The sequence below is a fragment of the Opisthocomus hoazin genome, chromosome 1 (genome assembly GCF_030867145.1).
Source record: "Opisthocomus hoazin isolate bOpiHoa1 chromosome 1, bOpiHoa1.hap1, whole genome shotgun sequence".
Taxonomy (NCBI): domain Eukaryota; kingdom Metazoa; phylum Chordata; class Aves; order Opisthocomiformes; family Opisthocomidae; genus Opisthocomus; species Opisthocomus hoazin.
This window is the reverse complement of record NC_134414.1, coordinates 93,762,574-93,785,701: the sequence shown is the minus strand read 5'-3', so window position 1 is coordinate 93,785,701 and position 23,128 is coordinate 93,762,574. Positions and strand designations below refer to the sequence as shown.

The following is a 23,128-nucleotide window of genomic DNA, read 5'->3' as shown; positions in this document are numbered from 1 at the left end:
AAGGAGTTTGTTACAGTGTCGTACTTCCTTCCTTTGCATCAACTCAAGTATTTTTTCAGTACCTATGTACACTGAGAAGGCTGAGGTAATCCTGAGTTTCAGCCAGCTGATCAGGAACTCAGTGAAATATTGAGGTTGACTTCTGTGTTTTGAGGTATTATTTTTCAACAGTGTTCAAAGACTACTTTGAGAAAAAGGTGTTATGCCAAACATAATGTTGAGTGAGCATAGCCCTGTAAGTGAAGGGTGGAAGTGGGAATAAGAAGTTATTATTTTAGGGACCCAGCACTTTTTTCTTCTCTTTTCTTCATCCGGGTCAGTCGCAATCTGTAGTTTAATATTTACTTACTTGGTGTCTATTTACTGTTACGTTGTTTTCTTTTTTTTTTTTTTTTTAGGATCTTTATGCCAAAGCTATGCCCAAGTTAGAAAAAGCTGTTGAGCATGGTAGAGGTAAATCAGTTTAGTTGTCTTAAATAGCAATTTAAAATGCAGGACTGTACTATATCTTCTGTTAAAAGGGAATTCAATTAAGCATAATTTTATATATATATAAAAAACTTGTAATGCATTGAAGACTACTTTATTTGCGCTGTACATATGTTTGAATGTCCTTTGTAGGGAGCTCTGAGCAGCCTGGTCTAGTGGAACATTCCCTGCTCATGACAGGGGGGTTGGAACCAGATGATCTTTAAGGTCCCTTCCAACCCTTACCATTCTATGATTCTATGATTATGACACGACATTTCTAAACATTTAAAATCCAAGACCTGCATTTATATCGACCAATGTCACTAAAAATGACAATTATGCAGGTAAAGAAGGAAAAAAATCCTCACAATTTATTCCCAGCCAGCAGTATTTGCTTGACCCAGCCTAGTAACTGAAACTTCCTGCAGTGTTTGTTACTTGTCACAAGTGTTTTGTTTGCAGTGTTTAACCTTTTCATTTTGGTTTACCTCCTTGGATCTCCTAAGAGTTTTGAATTAACCCGAAATAATTCGTATTATTTTTGTTGTGGGTGCATCCTTTCATATTTAGGCTCATCAGGACTGAGCATTCATGGTATCTGCAGCTCATTTCGGATACTATGTCTCTTTTTCGTTTCCACTTTTTCTCAGTCTTTTTAACTTCTTTGTATGGAAGGTTTTTCGTAGTTTTCCGTTCCACCATCAGACTCCCATCTTGGAGTGAGCTTTGCTTATGCTGTGCCAGTCGTTTGTTCTGTGATATGACTTTTGTACAGTGTTTTACTGAAACTAATTCTTGTTAACATGTGAATCTAAGAATCTATTTTGCAAAATTTTTATCACTAATTTGAAAAAGCTACAATGAAGATGCAAAAGAGCAAAACAAAGCAGATGGCCCAGGAGCAAAGGCAAAAGCTACTATGAAAATTGCTAAATACAATACGATGTTCAGTTTCATTCATGTGTCATTAGAGAAGATCTCAAAGGCTTTGAATATTATGCCAGCAGATCTAAAATGTGCATGATAGTTAAATGTGTTTTGATAACTCTTCATGTTTTGTAACAATTGCCAGCATGTGTTGATGACTCCTTATCACAAAAACACTTTCACATTACATTAAAGCAGTTTGTTCTGACTTCTTTTCAGAGGGCTATGAATTTCTCCAAAACCCCCCTGCTGGATTTTATCCAAGGCTTGGTGTGATAGGTTTTGCTGGGATTGTTGGATTGTTTCTTGCTAGAGGTAAGTTGAACTGCTTATCTTATGATTCAGGATAAATAATTTGTATGTAATTTTTTTGATACTGATTTTTAATTGTGATGCATGAGATCTGACTTAACTGTACAAACATGTTTCTACAATGTTCCTCCAGTTATAAAGAAACTTTTTGTAAAAGATGTGTAATAGCCATCAATTTTTGTTTATGAATACTGTATTTGGAACTGTAATCTAGTCTTTGATCTTTTCCAGTTCTAGCTTATAGCAGAAGTGTGAAAGGATTTTTCTTTTTTGGCCTAAGTACTTGATCACATATGTCACTGTAGAAAACTACAGTAAAACTACATTACAGTAAAATACAGAGGTTCCTGAACTATGATAAATGTACCATTAGTTGCATATTCAAATTTCTTCAAAGTATTCTGTGTCCACGCACAGAGCTGCTGTGGGTGGTGATATTCATATATTCACAAATACTTGTGAACTCTGGGTGTACTGTAAATACATGCACATTTTGTGCTATTATGTGATACAGTTAATTTCATCACACTAGTTGAAGAAACTGGTAAGTTTATGCTTTCACAGAAATAAATGTTATTTTAAGAAATATTAAGTGTGAAAAAGTATTTTATGTTTGTATTGAGATATTCTTAATACAGTGAAACGAAGTAGTGCAAGAAGAAAACTTGTAGGTAAAGGAACCGTGAAGTGCTAGGATTTAAATACTAGTGAGGACTTGCTATGGGTAAAAATATACCTTTGGGGCCTGTATGTGCTGAACAAACTGGAAGTGTGTGCTTGGTTTAAAATGCCGTCGAAGATAATTTGTTCTAACCTTGTTGAATGATACTGGAATGGATATGGGAGTATTCCTAAACTTCCCTCCAATCGGTATCTCCAGCAGGTAGCAGCCTGCTGTAAGGCTTTAGTATCTTCAGCTATTACATTTATTGCTAAAGTGGTATTGTAGGCACACTGATAAGCTATCACTAAGGACCATTTCCCCATTCCCAGAAATTACGACAAAATTGTAATTTTTCTGGTTGTAAAGATGCAATGAAGCTTGCCTTTTCTGTGGTTGCTTTCAGCTAACTGGTACCAAGTTCCCTCTTCACAAGACTAGTAATATCACTTTAATTGTCTCTTGTTTACTGCTAAGTTTCTCATCTCATTGTGATCATATGATAGTGGAAACACTAAGCACTTCTAGTATGCATTTCCTCTTCAAAATTCATTATTCCTTTATTAGAAGCATGTATGGCTTTGAATATAGAACAGCGTGTTCTATGAGAAACAGAACTGCTGCGCCCTGACTCCTGTACGTCTCTTCTGTGACCTTTTTTTCTCCTGTATTGCTTGCTTTGCTCCTTTGCCTGCTCCCTTCTATGTTCCTTTCTGACTGGATAACTGCAGCATGCCCTGTAACTGATTCAGTGGTGCATATTGTCACTGGCCAGCCAAGATACGCAACCTGTGGCCAGCTGTGATAAGAGAGTGAACTTTTCAGGCAGGTAAATTATTTTAGGCTTGTATAATTAAATGGAGAGTTCAAATTGATTAAAACATTCAAAATTAACTCGTGTAGCATAATTGTTAATAATTTTGTTAGAGAGTACTTTCAAATGCTTTGCAAATTGCTGTAGTGAAACAAGAAAAATTGTTCATAAGAGCAGTTGTGGAAGAAGTGGTATTCATGAGTCAAGGTAACTTACAAAGTTTGTATGGTCTCTTGTTCTGCTTGATGTATCAAAACAATGCCATCCCAGCCTTTCGTTGCCTGAGTTTTTCCTTTTAGAAAGAGTATCAGTTGGAACAATTCTCTGTGAAGAGAATGTATATTTTATATATTCTTTTCATATATATATATATATGCGCCCTGTGAATAACTGTGGCTTTTACGTCATTATTCAGTACTGAAATAGAAGATGTAATACTGCAGTAAATATAGTTGCAATTTTCACTATGGACAGATGTTAATAGAAATATTCTCTTAAAAAGACTAAAAGAATAATTATTGACCGGAGTCGTCATGTTTCTTAAGAAACCTGTAGGACTGAACAGAAAGTATGCTAACCTACATTTAATAAAATTGTTTTGATTATAAATAAAATGGTAGGGCTGTTCCGCTATCTTGGTTAATATATGCTCTAACAATGCTTTGGGGTTTTTTGTTATTTTTGTTATGAAATAGGCTCAAAAATAAAGAAGCTAGTGTATCCTGCAAGTCTCATGGGTATTGGTGCCTCCATGTATTACCCTCAGCAGGCGGTTGCTGTTGCAAAGGTAAGTGAATGATACCTTTCTTTGGAGAAGCGTCTTTTACTTTGATTATTGCCTCCTACCTTCAAATTAGCTGGTAATCCATTTTTAAAAGCTGTGTCAGTGTGCTTGGCACTTGAACAAAATCATGGTTGTTTTGTCCAAGAACATGCGGTCTAGGCGGAGAGATGATCAAATATTGTGTTTCTTTTAGTGACTTTTTTTTCTAACATCTGCATTAGTGTCTTCAATTTAAGGAACATAATTTCCTTTCTGAATCTCTAACCTCAAGTAATTATAAATTAGTATAAATATGCTTAGTAATTGCAGTTTGCATGTTTACTTATGGTACTAAGGAAGCCTGAAATATCTTGAGAGAAAATACAGGCTTGAGAGCAAATTCAGGGTTTGAAAGAAAGAAAGGGAAATAAAAAAAGGGGTTCTATAGAGAAATCATAAGAACAACATTTTGAGATAAAACTTGTTGTTGAAGTTTTCTGCTTTTTGTTGGATAGAGTTGTGAGAAAGATAGCATGCACGTTCTGGGATGGGGTGAGAATTCTGCTGCTTGTTGGATGCCTTTCCTGTTTATGCATTTGTTGTTTCAGGCACATAAGAAACATGCTAACTTACATGTTGCTTGAGTGGGTTTCCTGTGAAAGAAAGAACTGAAGAGACCAGACAATTGCTTACAGTCCCTAGTGATGTCAGTTCATGTGCCTTGCTGTCCACACTTTATTGTACTGGCAAATTCCTCAGTTCTCCACCACATTCTTTTTCAAATCCAGCTTTTAGCCACTCTCAGTGCACATATTTTAGTGTGTTAGAAATACTTTGTATTTCAGACTGTGGTAAATTGGCTATCCAATTGTTGGAGACTTGTGAATGACACTGAAATGTTAGGACAAAAATATGACATTCTCAAGAACATGTGATGTTCACTGAAAACTGAAAGGTCATTGACTTAGGGAGACTCAAAAATGCTGTGTTTGAACTCTGCCAGCAAAGTGATACCCTGATCTTTGATGGAATCTTTTTTCAGTGCTTCCAGGGTTCAGATGCTCCTAGATACAAATGGTACTGTTGACTTATTCTCAGGGAGTGAAAATTATGCAAGTGGCAGGGGGGCGGGAAAAAGTTAAGAAGCTTAGACATTTCTGTTTGAAACTGTGTATTGAAATTCTAGTTGCGTTCTGAACAGTGCAGTGGGAAGTTGATTGAATGATGTTCAAACCAATGCTGCTGTTTTTAAAGAAGCTCAGTTCAGTCTTAACTATGGATTTGCTACTAACAGCTTCACAATACTGTGTTTATTTTATGAAAGCTTTGAAGTGCACGATTGCTCTTTGATTAATTCACGGTTCTTAGTTTGACTGTAACAAAAAATCTGATGTGAGACCATGAGCCTGAAACTTGACTGAAACAGGTTTAGCTTTGTTGTCTCAGTCAGGACACTAGACGTTTTGAGTTTGGAAGCTTCTGTGGAGAGAGTGACATCCTAGATACTGCTTTGATTCCTCTAATCTTTCACGCACTTTTCCTTTCTTAAAGAAGCAAAGTTTTAAGCGTGTCAGATCTTACTAGCCATAATTTTTATGCTTTAATCTGAAATTGGAAGCACTTCCATCTCTAGTAATTATTTTGAAACATTTCATAGGCCTTTCAAAAAAATTCTGTAAGCCTAGAAAGGGATGCCGTCAGTACAAAGCTCACTTGCCAAGTTAATAGAACAGTATAGGAAATATTATGGAACATAAATATTAAATTTTTAATTTATTCTTTATATTATGTTCTTTTTATTTTTCTTCCACATTTGAGTACTTCGTCACTGCTTTCGCATTTACAGTGTTATAGTTCCCTTCATTTGGTAAAGTTTCAGATTTGACCATACTTTAAAAGACTAAAAAAGTTTTGGGTGTTTGTTTTTGTTTTTTTTTTTCCTTCCCACCTTGACTTTCCGTTGGAGAGTTGGAAGTAAACACAGCAAAATATATTTGCAGTTGAGGTACAACATGTGATGCATCTGTCTTGAAGAAAACTTTTTTCTTTTAATTAAAATGTAAGCCTTACTAAGTGAAGTTAAAGCAACAGAGTTCATCATTGGTAATATGTAGTTTTTAGACACTAATCATCTAATTGGAGATGGAAGAAATGCACAGGCTAATTTTTTTTTTTCTTTAGTAATTCTGTTAAATCATAACTTTGTAAGGGATTTATTTCCTCACTGCTAGTATTACTTTAATTTCTATAACCTTGAACAAATGGCCAGGCTGTATATGTGGTAAGGGGACTGAATACTAAATATAAATGATTTATATTTAATACTAAATTAATACTAAAGCTTATTTTGTTCCAGTGGAACTTCAATGAGCGTTTTGGAACTATATTACTTTCCAGCTAATCAGAATACATTAAAAATATTTTGTATTTGCTGTGGCTTATCTTCCATCTGAAAAAAACTTTCTATTACAAAGTTACTTAAATCAGTATCTTCAACATTAGAATTAGTTTTTGTTCCTTGCTATTAGAAATACTCAAATTTCCTAAAGCAGCATCTGTTATGCTTAACTTCTTGAAAGAAAGAAAAGCATCCTAGTATATAAGTTTATTTCATTGACAATAAACTAAATTATTTCTACTTCTTTTGATCATGTACCTCGTCCCTTGCCCTGTTCAGTCCATAAGGCATGGACAGTTGTACTGGCACAACTGAGAGCATGACATGATTACAGGAGATATAAAACACAAGTAAATACATGACTCTAGTGTTGTGTTCATGAGAGAGCGTGTTGGGTGGTTATCAGAGTTTCTTGGCTGTGTTCCCATTGACCCTGTTACTTACAGCTTACAGTCTGTCTGGAATTGTATCTTTCAACCCATGCAAACTGTGAATGCGTGCATGCGTTCCAGCTCTTGGGAAGTGTGTACGGTGTTAAAACATTGGTTGACTGTAGCAGACTGAACCATCTGGCTTGCTGTACATTGTGGTGTAGGTACTTTACTCCAGCAATGTGAGTGACCAGTTTCCCATTTAGTTACATTCGTAATTCACTTGATCATGTGACTCCTATAATAAGAATATTTTAAAGTTTGTGTTTTTAAGTATTTTAATAGAGTATTTTTAAGCAAGGACAAGAAATGGCTAATGTATAGTTGTCGTTGTTTCTCATTTTATGTTGATAGCTGTGTCCTTGCAACACTGCAGACAGAAAACCACCCTGTTTGTTTATTGTGGTTATTTTTCAGTCCTGGTAGATTTGTACTGCTTGCACAACTGATCACACTAGCTTTGCAGATGAGCCATAGGCTACTAGTTTGTTGAAGTGAATTTGAGAATCAACACTCCTGATACTCAGAAAGAAGATAACTCTCTGTACCTGTAACATTTGAGTTGAGGGATTCTGGAGATTAAGAACATTCATCCCCAGAACACTTTGTGTGCTTTTTTTCTGATAACCTTTATCACCTTCAAATATAGAGAAGACTCCATGCACCATGCTGACTTGTTTAAAACCAAAGTACAGCTGTAGTTGTTAAACGTGATGACAAATGTTCTAGCTCTCTGTATTTAAAACAACCTATGTTTTGGATTTAGTTGTGACTTGGAAATGTAGTTGCTGATTTGGGTTTATTTTGTTTTAATTCTAATTATTAAATAGCCTCTTCTGTAAGGTAGTAACGTCGTCTCTGCCTGGAAACACATCCCTTACCATTGTGGTACATAACTGGTGCAGTTAATTTTGTTCAGACAAACAAAGGGAAGTGGTTCTTTGCACAGTGTGTGCCCAGCTGTAGAGCTCCTTGCACAAGATGTTGTGGATGCTAAAAATTTGCATCGGGTTCAAGGGGAAGTGCAACACGTTCATAGCAGGGGAGTTCCTTTGGCATTGTTATACACATAAAAATCGCCTCTGGCTTGGGAAATCTCCGAGAAGCAAATTGTTGGAGACTGGAAGAAACTTGAAAAATTAATTCAGAAAACTGTTTCAGAAACATCAGAGAATTGTTTCAGAAACATCATTTATGCTTGCCCTGTTTTCACAGTTTTGATTTTCCAGCTTTGCTTGCTGTGGGAGATAGGGTGATACCTTCTCATTTCTTGTTTTCATTAAGTTTTTTTTAGTTTAATAGCTGTCTAGTGGGGCAAATTGTCCATGTGTGCTGTTTTTTATTTGTAAGAAAATTGATAGTGATATGAAAGTGAATACTGACCTAAGCCTGGAGCTGTAAAAACCTAACACTCTTAAAGGATGCTATGAATATTACAGTCCCATGTCATGTAAGGGGCAAGACAGACTCTTTTATTAAACCTAGGGATTTTTCCTGTCGTAAAATTTCCTCTTGGTGTAATAGAGCAAACACTGTCTTTCCTAGATGTCTTCTGTTTTGAGAGTTGATAGCTGGTTATTCATTACAGCCGTCTATCAGTTTTTCTTCTAAATAGCAAATTAAAAAAACCAAAAAGAGACTGTTATTGTTCTGACAAAGCAATGAAAATGTAAAATTGCAAAATGGTGACAAACTAAGTAGGGGATTTTTTTTTTGTCTTTAAAATAAGTATGATCAAATTACAAAATCATTTGCATATGTTAAATCTGTTGAATGTCGAATACCAAGAAAACCAGAATTTTTTCCATGCAGCATCATTTCACTGCTTTTTATACAGATACATTTTCAGGTAGACTTAAAACAGTTTTTAGCAAGTTGCCTTTTCTTACTCCTCCTGTCATTTTTTTTTCAAGATGTCTATTAATGCTGTACACCCTGAGCTTGAGCAGGAAGATGTTAAAGATCTTGTGTTTTGAGATTTCTTCCACTTCAACAAGAAGCAAAATAATATTCCCCAGATTATGTTCATGTTTTCTAATATGTTTTGTTTTAAAGGTTGCTGGTACACAACTGTATGACTGGAGTCTTCAGGGATATATTGCTGTAGAATCTCTTTGGAAGGATAATCCTAAGAAGAAGAAATCTGGGAAAAAAAGTGATAAGGTAAGTCGTCTGAGGAACTTGATTTCTGGATTTAACATTGCATTTTTAGACAAAGAATAGATGAAGAATAGTGGTGGTTTTTTCCTCTATAACTCAGCTTTTATATCTGAAGACAATTGTTTCATTCTGTCTTTCTAAGATGTGGAAAAATACTAAGCTTATTTCAAGTTAAACTTTCAGAAATGCTGTTTGGAAGTTTTCTTTAATACAATCTACTAAGTGTTTAATAGAAAATTTAGGAGTATTGTGATTGGAATGCTAGGGATCAAGGCTCTTGCAGTCTTTATTTAAAAAAACAAGCTTTTTTTTTTTTTTAGAAAGTGATTTAGTTTGACAAGCTCCATCTTAAAAATCTGAAAGAACTTTTTTTTTTAATTACCTGTCTCCTCTTTGAATGAGAGAAAATCAAGTCTTTTTTCCAGTTTACTCCCATTTTGGTTTTTTCTTTGAATATTCATGAATATTTGCTCTAGCAGATGTCATTATGTGCTGCTCTATTAATATTAGCCTTCTATGATGGCATGACTGGCTGGCTAGATGAGGGGAGAGCAGTGGATGTTGCCTTCCTCGACTTCAGCAAGGCTTTCGACACTGTCTCCCATAACATCCTCCTAGGGAAGCTGTGAGGGCTAGACAAGTGGACAGTGAGGTGGACTGAGAACTGGCTGAATGGCAGAACTCAGAGGGTTGTCATCAGCAGCGCCGAGTCTAGCTGGAGGGCTGCAGCTAGTAGTATTCCCCAGGGGTCAGTACTGGGCCCAGTCTTGTTCAACTTCTTCATCAGTGACCTGGATGAAGGGACAGAGTGTACCCTCAGCAAGTTTGCTGATGACACAAAACTGGGAGGAGTGGTGGATACACTAGCAGACTATGCTGCCATTCAGCAAGACCTGGACAGGCTGGAGAGTTGGGCGCAGAGGAACCTGATGAAATTCAACAAGGTGAAGTGCAGGGTCCTGCACCTGGGGAGGGACAACCCCATGCACCAGTACAGGCTTGGGGCAGACCTGCTGGAGAGCAGCTCTGTGGAGAGGGACCTGGGTGTGCTGGTGGACAGCAGGTTGACCATGAGCCAGCAGTGTGCCTTTGCTGACAAGAAGGCCAATGGGATCCTGGGGTGCATTAAGCAGTGTGGCCAGCAGGTCGAGGCAGATTCTCCTCCCCCTCTACTCTGCCCTAGTGAGACCCCATCTGGAGTGCTGCATCCAGTTCTGGGCTCCCCAGTTCAAGCAAGATGAGGAGCTACTGGAGAGAGTCCAGCGGAGGGCTATGAGGATGATGAGGGGACTGGAGCATCTGTCCTGTGAGGAAAGGCTGAGGGAGCTGGGCTTGTTTAACCTGAAGAGAAGGCTGAGAGGGGACCTTATGAATATCTTAAGGGTGGGTGTTGGAAGGATGGGGCCAGAATCTTTTCAGTGGTGCCCAGTGACAGGACAAGGGGCAGCAGGCACAAACTGAAGCATAGGAAGTTCCAGCTGAAGATGAGGAAGAACTTCTTCCCTCTGAGGGTGACAGAGCACTGGAACAGGCTGCCCAGGGAGGTTGTGGAGTCTCCTTCTCTGGAGGTATTCAAGACCCGCCTGGACAAGGTCCTGTGCAGCCTGCTGTAGGTGACCCTGCTTCAGCAGGGGGGTTGCAGTAAATGAGCCCCAGAGCTCCCTTCTAACCCCTACCATTCTGTGATTTTGTAAATGTTACTATCTAGTTGTAAAAACAGCAGTTTATAGGGATATACAGTTCTTAGGGGTTTAGTCATAGATAACTAGCTGTGTGGTTTGATACTTACAGCCCTGTCTTAGGAAACGTGGTCTTAAATCAGTTCTTGTCCAGAAGACTGCCAATAAAAATTGAGTTCCTTTTGAATCTGCTTTGAACTGGGAATCCTGGTGAGGTACCAAGCTGTCTTGGTTTCCCCTGGGATAGAGTTAATTTTCTTCTCAGTAGCTGTTGTGTTTTGGGTTTAGTATGAGAAGTATGTTGATAACACCTATGTTTTTAGTTGTTGCTGTGAAATCAAGGACTTTTTTCCAGTCTCCCATATTCAGCTGATGAGCAGGTGGGCAGGAGCTGGGAGGGAGCAGAGCCAGGCAGCCAGCCCACGCTGGCCAATGGAAATATTCCATACCATAGACGTCATGCTCGATTTATGAATGGGGTTGGCTGGGTGGTAAGAATCTGCTCTTCTCCCTTCTGTGAGTGCAAATCCTCTCTTGGCCAGGAGTTTGAACTTTTCTGAGAGTTTTGTCCTTTTCGGGAGTTTTGTGAAATCTACAGTTTCTGGATTCCGTGATCGCTGCTCAGGAACTGGCTGCGAATCAGTCATTGGGTGGTGAGAAAATTTTATTGTATATCATTTGTTTTGCATATTCATTATTATTACTAATAGTAGTAGCATTTCCCTTATTGTCTGAAAGGACAGGAAGTTGTAGTGAGGCAGGTGTTGGTCTGTGATCCCAGGTAACTAGTGATAGGATGAGAGGCAATGGCCTCAAGTTGTGTCAGGGGAAGTTTAGATTAGATATTAGGAAGAATTTCTTCACAGAAACAGTGGTCAGGCATTGGAACAGGCTGCCCAAGGAGGTGGTGGAGTCGCCATCCCTGGAGGTGTTGAAAAAACGTGTGGATGTGGTGCTTCAGGACATGGTTTAGCATGGTTTTGACGGTTGGACTCGATCATCTTAGAGGTCTTTTCCAACCTATGATTCTATGCCTATTTGCAGTTTTAGAATGGAGCAGCTTTCCCTGTTCGGCTACAGAGCACCTCCCTAATTCCCCTACAGAAAATCAGTTATACAGTACTATTTTCTTGCACCAGAGAAGAGAAACCATTTTTTCCAGCACTCCTGTGGTCCATGCATATACAATACCATTGTTTTAAGTCCTGCGTGCCTTTAGTTACTTTAAATCATTGGATTGGAATTCACTTCCATTTTATATTAGATTTTACTTCTGTATAAAGCCACAGGCTGGCTGAGGTTGGAATGGACCTCTCGAGGTCATCTGGTACAACCTTGTGCTCAAGCAGGGCCACCTACAGCCAGTTGCTGGGCACCATGTCCAGGCAGCTTTTGAGTATCTCCAAGGATGGAGACTACACACCCTCCCCGGGCAACCTGTGCCAGAGCTTGGTGACCCTCATAGTGAAAAAGTGTTTCCTGATGTTCAGACAGAGCCTGCTGTGCTTCAGTTTGTGTCCATTGCCTCTGGTCCTGTCACTGGGCAGCACTGAAAAGAGCCTGACTCCATCCTCTGTGCACCCTTCCTGCAGGTATTTATATACACTGATGAGATACCCCTGAGTCTGCTCTTCTCCAGGCTGAACAGTCCCAGCTCTATTAGCCTGTCCTCGCAGCAGATGTTCCAGTCCCTTAATCAACTTTGTGGCCTTTCACTGGGCTCTGTCCTGTATGTCCATGTCTCTCTTGTGCTGGGGAGCCCAGAACTGGACACAGTACTTAAACTTTGTCTGCAGAGTTAATCAACGTAATATGCAACAGTAGTGCATTGTAGGATTTAATTTTACATATCTATAATTATTTGCTTCTGCTAATTGCTAGATGTTGTGACTGGATGCTAATGTCCAATAGAGCAGTACACAGTGACATCAGTATGTTAGAGCAAATATACATAAATGCTCCCCCCCCTCAATTTGAAATAAGATTGTTTTGCTGCTTCAAATCCATTTTGCATTCTACAAAATGCTACCAAGTTTCAAAGTAAGTGCCATGTGATTGAGTAATGGTATTAGTTGAAGATTAGCACTGACTTGTGAAGAAATGGGAACTTGTTTTAATGAATGATAACATTATGTAATGTCTTGATCATAATTTATAACCTGCCTGAACCTTCTAGAGTTAAGTATCTTAATGATGTTGTTGTGTTTTATCTGTTAGACATTTCTGTTACCCCACAGGAGCAAGCTGTCTGTGTAGTTGTACCTCTCTGATGCAGATAAGCAAACTGACTTCTAGGAAATGTGTGTAGATGGCTCAGTGAAGCAGAGTGTAACAGACTGGAGAACTATGCGACTTGATTAAATGTGTGCTAGGGAGAGCCTATAAGTTTTTTAGGGGATTTGTTTTTTTTAACTGCTACTTAAAGAAATAAAACTTCAAGTGTGTAATGTAAGGCTTCTGTTGTTTTAAATTCACTTGTAAACTCACTGCATCTTTAATTCCTGATTTCTAAGCAGCTATACTTATTCTGTTGACACAAATTGCTGCCTTAGCTATAGACTACTTCCCATCTCTTATTATAGTTATTTAATGTAGCCTGGCAAAACTGACAGGTGATTTGAAAATTACTTTGAACCTGCAGAAAGTATTGGTCTTTTACTGTGCACCTCCTGATTGACCTGTACCTTGCAACTGGTAACAGTTCATACTAGGTTGACAATGTTGTGTTGCTTCTGGGTGGTTGTATACCAGAAGTCCTACCTGACCAGAATATGCTGTTTTCAACCCAGAGGCCTAAGATATAAGGGGGATAGCCGCTGAGAGGGGTGTTCTGGAGAGGCAGTTGCACTTGAATAGACTGCAGGTGTGGGACTGAATTCCAAAGGTAGGTCTAGGTGTGGTACTAGTTCCAGACAGGCTGGGTTGGAGAAATGCTCACATGTCCTGTCAGCTGCTGAGTCTGACGAGAGTGGAGACTTTCATCCATGGAGAGTCATCCTGATTGGCCCTAGGTGCTTCCATAAATGCACTTATATAGCTCTTTGAGTAAACAAAGGTTAGTTAATCATACTGTACCTTACCTAAAACCTAGGCTGTCAGAAAGTATCTCAAAAAATGTTTGCAACATAAAAAATATTTCAGAAAGACAAACTGACAACATCAGTAAAAATTAGCTGAGCTTTTTATTTTATTGTGTGTGTCCCAGGCTTTCAAAAGGAAACATGTGGTTGTTATTGGAAGGCAAAAACTTCTGAAGCTTTCATCTTATTATAAGGCTTATTCAAGCACTTGCTACCTCAGCAGAAAAACAAACGACATGGAAAATTGCAGAGACCACTAAGTAAACACATTTCTTTCTCTTCCTCCTTGTAGAATCTTTAAATCACACCCCTTAGTTGCTGAAATATGTTACTTGCACAAAGAAGTGAAATAGTACCATTGAATGGTTTCCTCCTAAAGTTCGTGTAATTGATCAGATATTATTAGTGTTAACTGTTGCCATTTAACGTCATGTATTAGGCAAGATACAAAAATCGTGTGGCTCAAATGAAGAAGCACTACACACTTGATGAGATTGCCTGTGTTTCAGATGTTCAGTGGTCTCTTGCCACTAGAGTATAAAGCCTCATTGTTTCTTTGTCCTTTGAAGTTGTTAAAGGGAGGGTATTGCCTCCCTCATGTCTAGAGAAGCTGAACAGCAGTTATAAAAATGTCACATGCTTTTGAAGTCGTTAGAATGTGGACTGAAAAGTATTTCTAGTAGAGGAAGTCTGCTCTGAAACTTCCTTTGGTCTGCGATGGTGAAGCAGTATAAAATACATAGCTGAGAATTTGTGGGGGGAAGGTAGGGATGTGTGCATGGTGTGTTTTTGTTTAGTTGTTTTGGTTTTTTTTTTAAGATAGTGTTACAATATTCTATCAGCATGTGGTCAGTCACAATTAATAATGAAAGCCTCTACCTTTTTTTATGCATATGAGCACCAGTATGGTCCTGATGTGAGAGGTGAAGTTTACCCTAGAAAAACTTCTTTGGTCTGTCTCTAATGCTGTGTGGTTGTACTAGTGCAAAAAAGTACTTTTTGTTTATACAGATGATTAGCTCCACCAAATCAGTCTCAACTTTTCCAGCGAAAGAATTTCTGTTATAAATGTAAGTTGCATTTTTATTGGAGCTTTTACTGATACAACAGTGTCACAGAAGAAAATAAATACTTCTAATTATCATGTACTAAAATTGGCAAAGCATTCTAGGATAGATCCTGGGTCTTTTGTCTTAATTGGACAGCCTCGTGAAAGAATTGGGTTGGTTTTGTATATTTATTTCTTATTGTCATAGTAGGCAGCTAGATTCCCTAACTAGTGAAGGCAAATATAAATGTTATTCTTGAGTTGTTGTTAAGCAGATGTAACCCATTTTGTAAAAACATGTAACAGCAAAAGATGTTGTTTTTTATGTTTTTGTAACATTCACTCTAGCATTTTCCTGTTGCTACACAAAAGATTCTTGCAAATAGTCAAGCGATATATGGGTGGCTCTTCTTGGCTTATGCGCATTTGTTGTGTTGCTCGTAATTTGTTTGATAGTCGTAGGACCACAGCTGTGCATGACTTCATGTTTCTGCAGCAATATGTCATTAAAATATGTGTGGTTTGCTAGTGTTCTGAAGGTTTTATGAAACAAAAACCTGTGCCAAATAGAGGTCATATCAACTGAAATCTAAGTTCTGCCAAGAAAGATGAATTCCAGGACCTTCTGCTGCTACATTTCAATTCACTGTGGCTGGAGCCCTCTGTACAGCAAGTCTGTCTGACACGGTTTCGAGTACGCTGTTTGCAGTGTAGCATTCTGGTATCTGAAGTTGGCTTGTTGAAAGAGACAGGTCTTCAGGATGTCGGGATGAAAAGCCCTCTGCTAAAATGACACCAGAAATCAGTGTTCACATTGTTTATTTCCAGAAGGATGATATATTTTCCTAATGAGGGACATCAGGAGTAGTTATTCAGCTTCTGTATACTTTATCCTGATATAAAGTGGACAACTTTTCTACTTCTTCTACCCAGGTGGATGGGATTGTAGAAGAAATGTAACCATCTTGTTGGGATGCCAGGTATATTTTAAGGGTTTTCTCTTCTGAAAATCTTTTGCTTACTTGAGTGATCTTTACTCACAAGAAGTAATTCCACTGAATTTTGTGGAATTAGTATTAACATTTATATTATCAGGTTGTAAATCTTCAGGGAAAGTGATAGTGAAATGGAAGATGTGTCCCTCAAACCTTGTTTATCTTAAACTTAGTGTGCAAAATTTGTAGCAAATCATACTAACTTACACCTTTATGCAATATTTTTAGAGTGATGTGTTTGAAACCCTTTTGAGTAGCTTTAGCTGGCGTCAAGCTTTCGTTACTGGGGTTTTGCGATTGCAAAGGCTAATACCCTGCATTGCCTTCAGCTAGCCTTTGTGAGTAACTGGTCCCTCTGCTCTATCGCATAGTATTGTAGTTCATGCAAGATCATCTTTTTCTACGTTTCTTCTACAATTTTGCCTTCCAGTGCCTACAAAAGTGTTGCACTAGCAGAACTGTTTAGCATGTGAATTCCAGCTTCTTCTTTTTTTCTTTTTTTTTCCTTCCTCCACAGTGACCTCTGTTTAGTACTGGCTGAGTTTATCAGCTTTAATACCTGTCCTTAGGTCAGAGGAATGGACGAGCCATAGCAGCTTCAAGAGTTTGTGCAAGAGCATAAACTTAAAAACTGTAGTTTTCTGTACAAAGGATTATAACTTCTTCACAGAAAGCTACTGAAAGATCAGTATTTCAGAGCCACGGTTCAATACATACCACCTGTGAGTTTAACAATGCGGTCCTGTTTGTCGGTTCACGTGATGTTTATTTTCATGAAATGCAGCCTTTTTGCCCTTCCTCTTCTGCCTCTGGTTTCAATACTTCCATATTTGTACAGTTATATTGTGCTGTAGGGTTGTTAGCTCTCATACTATAACGACTTCGTCTTTAAGTGACAAGGGCATGTGTTACAGCACCGAGTCACTTAAATCCAGGTTTTGTTCTAGCCAGTGAGGTAATGTGTACTGAAACGGACAGAAAAACAATTTTCTTTTTCTTCAGTTAGTTCACACTTTGTCTTGTCTTTATACCACTCAAAGACTTTTGCTATATTTTTAGCTATTCTGGATTCTGTCCCTTCTTCCAACAATGAATTGGGCACCTGTTGTTTTTACACAAGTGGCCAAAATGTGGAAAAACAGAACAGCACTAGAGCTGTAAAAACACCCTCCTTTCCAGGTCTTCTTCCCTTCTTCATGTGTGCGCTCTTTCCCACGTTGGTCCAGTTAGTAATAAGAACTTACAGAAAACTGATTTTGTTTGGTTTTTTTTTTTTTTCCTTGCTGTCTGTCATTTGGTTTTTTTAACAGCTTCAGAGATTGAGAGAAACTCTTGTGGCTTATTGTTTGGTTTTCATCGCTGCCTGGTCTGTTGATAAGACACCATCTGTGACTTACCAATACTAGCATATATATATTTAACCTATGTATATTTATTACATGCATAAAAAATACGTATCTTATGGGTAGCTCTGGGTATTTTATTAAGTGTTAGCTGGTGACAGTGCTTCTGAGTGCAAAGACTGCTCAGCTTTGGGTGCTGCTTTCCTGCGCTTGGTCGGAACAAGCATCGAGGAAATTGTGGACCTGAACTTCCCTCACCTGAAAGCTCTGGTGGAAGTTGTGATGTCTGTGATGACTGGGGAGCTTTAACATCAGCATCATAGACTGTGACTATAACAAACCTTAAATTGTGTTTTAAGAGGGAAGTTTTTAAGTCACTTGTGTTTTGAGCATCCTTTAAAGCACAGCAGAAGCAGCTGAGAGAGCTTCTTTCTACAGCAAGTGCTTGTGAGACTTGTCTTCGATAGGTTCTGAGCAGATAAGCAAAAGTTTGGTCATCTGAACTAAAAGATAAACATCTACTTCTGACAGAAAATACTGTTCACTGTCATATGCGCTCATTTTATTCTTTGGTAGTAAGAACAACACCACAGTAAAACTTGTAAAAATTATTACTTCTTTTGGGTTGGATCCTTAGTGTGGACAGTGGTGAGTTTATATGTGTCAGAGATGGGAAAGACAGAATCTACTCTGCAAAAAGTTGGTCTTTTGAGGGCAAATTTGAGTAACATTTCTCACAGTGCTTCATATTTCTGAGAGTGTTAAGTTCAAGCTTGACTGAAAATAAAAGAAGGAGAACAAGTTATTGATTGACCGGGAGAGGGTGAGTAAGGTAAACCAGTGACATTCTCTTTATTCTAAGCAATATATTGCAAACAAAAGAGGACAGAAGAAAAGGTAAATTATTAATCTGTGAGCGCCGATGAGCCTTTGTTTTTCTTTTGCAGCTGTTGTTTTCTTCTGGTGGCCAGACTCTACCCTTCAAGAATTTTCCATAAGCATAAGAGAGATGTATACCTACCTTTGGAGTTACAGTTTCTAAGGTTTGGTGCCAGTGTAAAAGGGCTTGGCCATCTGCAAGACTTTCTTGGAGGGAGCGACAGAAACTAACTTCTGCATCAGACTAGGCTGTAACATGAGAAAAAAGCCATCCCATATTTGTTTTTTTTGACATTAAGCTAGGTTGCTTTTGGGATTTTTCTCGGTATGGAAGGAAAATTTTCAGAGAAATCATTGCCATTTTTTTCAGTACTTAAAGGGAGCCTATAGGAAAGATGGGGACAATCTTTTTAGTAGAGACAGCAGTGACAGGACGAGGGGTAATGGTTTTAAACTAAAACAGGGTAGGTTTAGGCTGGATATAAGGAAGAAATTCTTTACAATGAGGGTAGTGAAACACTGGAACGGGTTGCCCAGAGAGGCAGTGGAGGCCCCATCCCTGGAAACGTTCAAGACCAGGTTGGACAGGGCTCTGAGCAACCTGATCTAGTTAGCGGTGTCCCTGCTCGCTGCAGGGCGGTTGGACTAGATGATCTCTAGGGGTCCCTTCCAACCCAAAACTTTCTATGATTCTATTTTTTTAAGTTTGTCGTTTAAAATTTAGGTCTTGGTGTATCTCTGTTAGATACTGTGAGCTAAGTTGGGATGTCTTTTAATCACTTATGTACTTAAACCTTACAAAAAACATTGCGTACAGTCCCCTTAGTTCCACTATTATTTTCAATTTCAAATAATGATTGTTTTAATATTTTAATCCCATGGAATCCCAATGTATTGAACACTTTACTAATGTGCGATGGAGATTTGTTATCAGTCACGTCTCAGTGGAAACTGTCAGATGCGTAAGAATGCTGCGAAATATTTTCCCTTTGGCTGTGGGGTAGAGCTCTGATGCATGAACTCCTCTGGCTGCCCAGATACGCTGTGGAGCGGTTGTGTTGAGCCAGGAGGTAGAAAGAGAAGAAAGACTATCTGGAATGTGTGCCTGCTTCCAATTATGAGACGGCATCATAGCACAGAGGCAGCCTGTCTTCTGGGTCATTGATCTAAACATGTTTTTTGTTTCTGATCTGGTTTTGAGTGTGACTAGAGGACCTTGACACTTTGGTGTAAAATTAGGTGTGTTTATGTCCTGTGCTAGCTCAAAGGGCATCCTTTTCTGGCTACCCATGTTACTGCCTGATCAGTCTCACTCAGGCTCACTATTTACGTAGTGGGCACATACAGTGGATGGAGTTAAAAGAACTTAATTACTAATTCAGCAAATTGGTTTGCTTGAGGAACGACAGTTTAGCAGTCGGTTGGCTTGAATTAAATAACTCAGGATTAATAGATCTAGTGAAGATGAGCCCTGTGGTGAGATCTGCTGAGCTCGCAGAAATGAAGGAACTGAGCAAGACCCCTATTTTCCTGTATGTTTGTGTGTGTGTATTGGGGTGTTTTTCTTCTTTCAGGGGGTATTTGCTTTTTACAAGTTAAAACAAGCAAGTAGAAGAACACACAGCTCTCTGTGAACAACTTATTTTTAGTTCGTTTGTCAGGGTTGAGTAATCTCTGAGATGAGGCATCGTGAGTCAGATTATTCATCGCAAATTGTAGTAAAATGTCGTAACTTACAAGTTCCTGTACAGGAAAATTACGGAGTAGATCATTATTTTCGAAATGGGTGTGGTTTGTGGATGTGATTTCCTGTACTGTGAAATACCCAGGGTAGGGATCAAAGCCAAATGGGTTTTTTTTTTTTAAAGAAAGAGTTACCTTTTAAAGGTCTTGCTAGACATATTTTGAATAAGATATCTAAGAATTATCTTCATAATTGACTCATGTTGTATTGAGCCCATATCTCCAGTACAGCATATGCAGGGTCTCATGGACTCAGTGCCTTCAAAGACTCGGTGCCTTATTCATAGCATTTAATTTGTGCTGGGACAGAAATTTGACCGATCCTGTGAAATGTTTGTATTTTCCAGTCTCTTCTGGCTTCTTTTGTTACATTTTTCTATCACATTTAAGTCATACTGTAAAAATAGCTTTTTAGAATAAAAATTAAATGCCATTTAATGTGTAGAATTTGAGAATAATTGAGGCTGGGTGCGACCTGTGATCATTTCATCCAACGCCCCTGTTCAAATTGGAGATGGCTTCAAAGTTAGATTTGGTGGCTCAGGCCTTGGGCAATCAAGTGCTGAATATTTCCATGGATGGAAATTCAAAAAGCTCTCTGGAAAACCTGCTGCAGTGCTCGATCAGTGGTGTGACGTCATCCGTCCATCCGTCCACCCCTTAGATCTAATAGAAATTTGCCATGCTCTTGTGTCCTTTTGGTGTAAACCTCTGAGAAAAGCCTAGCTCTTCCACATATGTAAATGCTCATCAAGGAACTGTGGGTAGCAATTAGGTTCCCTTTTGTCTGGTCTTCTCCAAGCTGAACAGACCCACATCTCACAGCCTGTCCTTGTACGTCATGTGCTTCAGTTCCCTGGACGTGTGTGTAGCCCTTCAAGTATTTTTTTTTTTAATTGATATCCATTTAATGAATACCTGTTCATTATAGCATGCTTGGCAAATAGATAGACCAGATGCTCTAACAAGCCTCTCTTCATCTTTGATTTGTATCATTTATTTCGAGGAAAGTGTGAGAACACTCCCTCAAAGGGTATGTACTAAAAGAGACCTATTGTATAAATCCACACAGAATTCAGATAATGCAAAATAGCAACCACTCTGTGGGAATTCATCCTCTGTTATTCGTGCAGGCAAAATGAGTCAATTAAAATATTTCTGTTGATTGAACTGCTTGTTCATTCAAATCCTTTAATTGCTCAGCTAACTACAGGAAGACTAAAATCTAGAAACCGTTTGGGAGAAGATCATGTTTGAGTATATTACATGGAATTAGTCTCATCATTTTGCAAGAGTTTTTGTTTCAGCTTTTGAAGAGGGTTTCTGTTCTGGCAATAACATTAATCATGGATTGCCTCAGTTGAAATTTTGTGCGTATTTTTCCATCCTCAAGGGTGATGCAGATGGTGACAAGACCCTGGAAATCCATGCTGCTTCAAACGAAGAGCAAGCCCAGAAGTAGAACATCAGATCACTTGGCATCAAACAGGTAAAGGGTAAAGACCGATAACAGTATGTAGCTACAGCAGCAAAATAACCTTGAAAACCTGAACATTGCAGGTTACGTTTGCCTTGTATTTTTCTTTCTCATGTTGATGGAGAAAGAAGGGAAGAGAGGTAATAATTTTATTCATCTTAACATTTGTCAGGAATATGTGTGCTCCTTAATGCTGTATAACTTAACTTACATAAATTCTTTGTCTTTAGAGCATAGCAAGTAACTGTATGTTCCTCCAAGGGCTCCGAGTTAACATAGCAAGGCCTTGTTAATGTATTGTTGGTTTGGTTTTTTTCTTTTTTCCTTCTTCCCTTCCCATTTATGCCTCCTGTACCAAAGACCTCTTTGCCTTCTTTGTCACACTTGTGCAGGTATGAAGGGGGGGGGGGAAGAAACCTGTTCCCTGCTGATATGTTTTCTCTAAAGATTTGTCAGTGCCAGGGTACAGCGTTATCTTACAACCTGTAACAGTCCACGATGTGCCTGACCTCTCATGTTGGTGCACCTCCCTAATGAGATGCGCTTCATCAGTTGGGAACAAATGATGGAGGAAATGGAGGCAGCGTTTCCCAGTTCTCCGAGCCAGGAACTCAAGTTGAGACAACAGTTCTGTTTCTGACTTGGTCACTGGGCTGCTTTCTAAACTTGAGCAAGCCCCGTGATGGTTAACAGTTTCTAGAAAAGCAAAACAAAACCACCCTCTCAACTTGAAGATGGTTCAGTTTCATTGGACAAAAATTGCTCTCTATTTGAGGCTTAGTATTACTGGTGATAATGTAATGGGACATCATTTAGTACAAACTATCAGATAATCTCCTGTCATCAGTTGATAAAGGATGTCTTTTCTGAACATGTTTTCTAGTTGCTTGTCTTTGCCCTGTATTGTTTTCACATTATGTTAAAGACTTACTTTTCATCAGAAAGTGATCCTAGAATTGTGGGGGCTCCACGTTATTTTTGTATGCAGTGTTTCACTTACCAGTAAAATTCTTTTTTTTCCTAACTGCCAACTGTGTAAATAGAGTCCAGATTTAGAAAACTGCACCGATTTTTTCTTCCATGCATCATCACCAGTCACAAATGTTTGCAGATGTGATGGAATACACACATCTGCTGAGCAACAGCATTCTGCTGTTACACAGTCAGCTGTAAAAGCAAAACTAGTTTCTAATGTTGTGTTTCCCTTAATGCATTTTTAATTGCTATAGCTAATTCTCCAAGGACAAAAAGGTATGTTAACTGGCTGATTTACACCGAGTACATTAGTTTTTCCTTCAGACGTATGAATATAAAGTCTTTAAGAATACATATTTTCCAAGTATTTTATGAAATAGCCACATTAAATAAAAATGTAAAAATAGGAAGAAGAGTTTTGTTTTGAGTAAAGATACCCATGAGAAAGAAGAGGAAGAAAAGCTTCTCTAAAATTCACTAAAATAATGTGCTTATTGTAAACTATGCCAGAGCTACTAAATGATAAAATGCCAGGAAAATTGAGCTTCTGTTTATGTATGTGGGACACTGTGCAAATACCAAGGTTTATTACAAACAGAAACCCATAAATAGCTTTTTTTTTAGCATTTCTTACTATGTGAATTTAGTTTCTGTTAGGTCTTTATTCATGTTTTCAAATGTTAGTGCTTTTTTGCTGAAGGTACATTTTCTTTTTAAGGGAGGGGTGGGTAAAGGAAGGGAACAAAAGCTGTCAGGAAGACTTACACCAAAGTTGGTATACAGACCCTTTGTCTTCAGGCTTTTAGTCATAAATATACTCATGCTGTGTAAGTAAGTTTTGAGGAAAACCTCAGTAACAGCTGCTGTTGCAGATGTTCTACTCTCTGTCTTTTTGAAGAGTGAAGAAAATTGCTCAGGTGCTTAAAGTACCTGGGTGCTGCTGGCTTTGAAATCTACTTGCTGTGCCACGTA

General features: G+C 38.5%; 1 protein-coding gene across 2 annotated transcripts in view; it reads left to right on the top strand.

Annotated features, from left to right (window-relative positions):
- Positions 1–23,128, top strand: part of APOO (apolipoprotein O) — a 34,739-nt gene that overhangs the window by 10,196 nt on the left and 1,415 nt on the right. For both annotated transcript variants that reach the window (XM_075429827.1, XM_075429819.1), the window contains exons 4-8: positions 399–453; positions 1,618–1,713; positions 3,881–3,972; positions 8,833–8,940; positions 21,098–21,193. In XM_075429827.1, coding sequence (XP_075285942.1) covers positions 399–453; positions 1,618–1,713; positions 3,881–3,972; positions 8,833–8,940; positions 21,098–21,166 — 420 coding nt within the window. In that variant the 3' untranslated portion in view covers positions 21,167–21,193. The remainder of the gene's footprint in view (positions 1–398; positions 454–1,617; positions 1,714–3,880; positions 3,973–8,832; positions 8,941–21,097; positions 21,194–23,128) is intronic.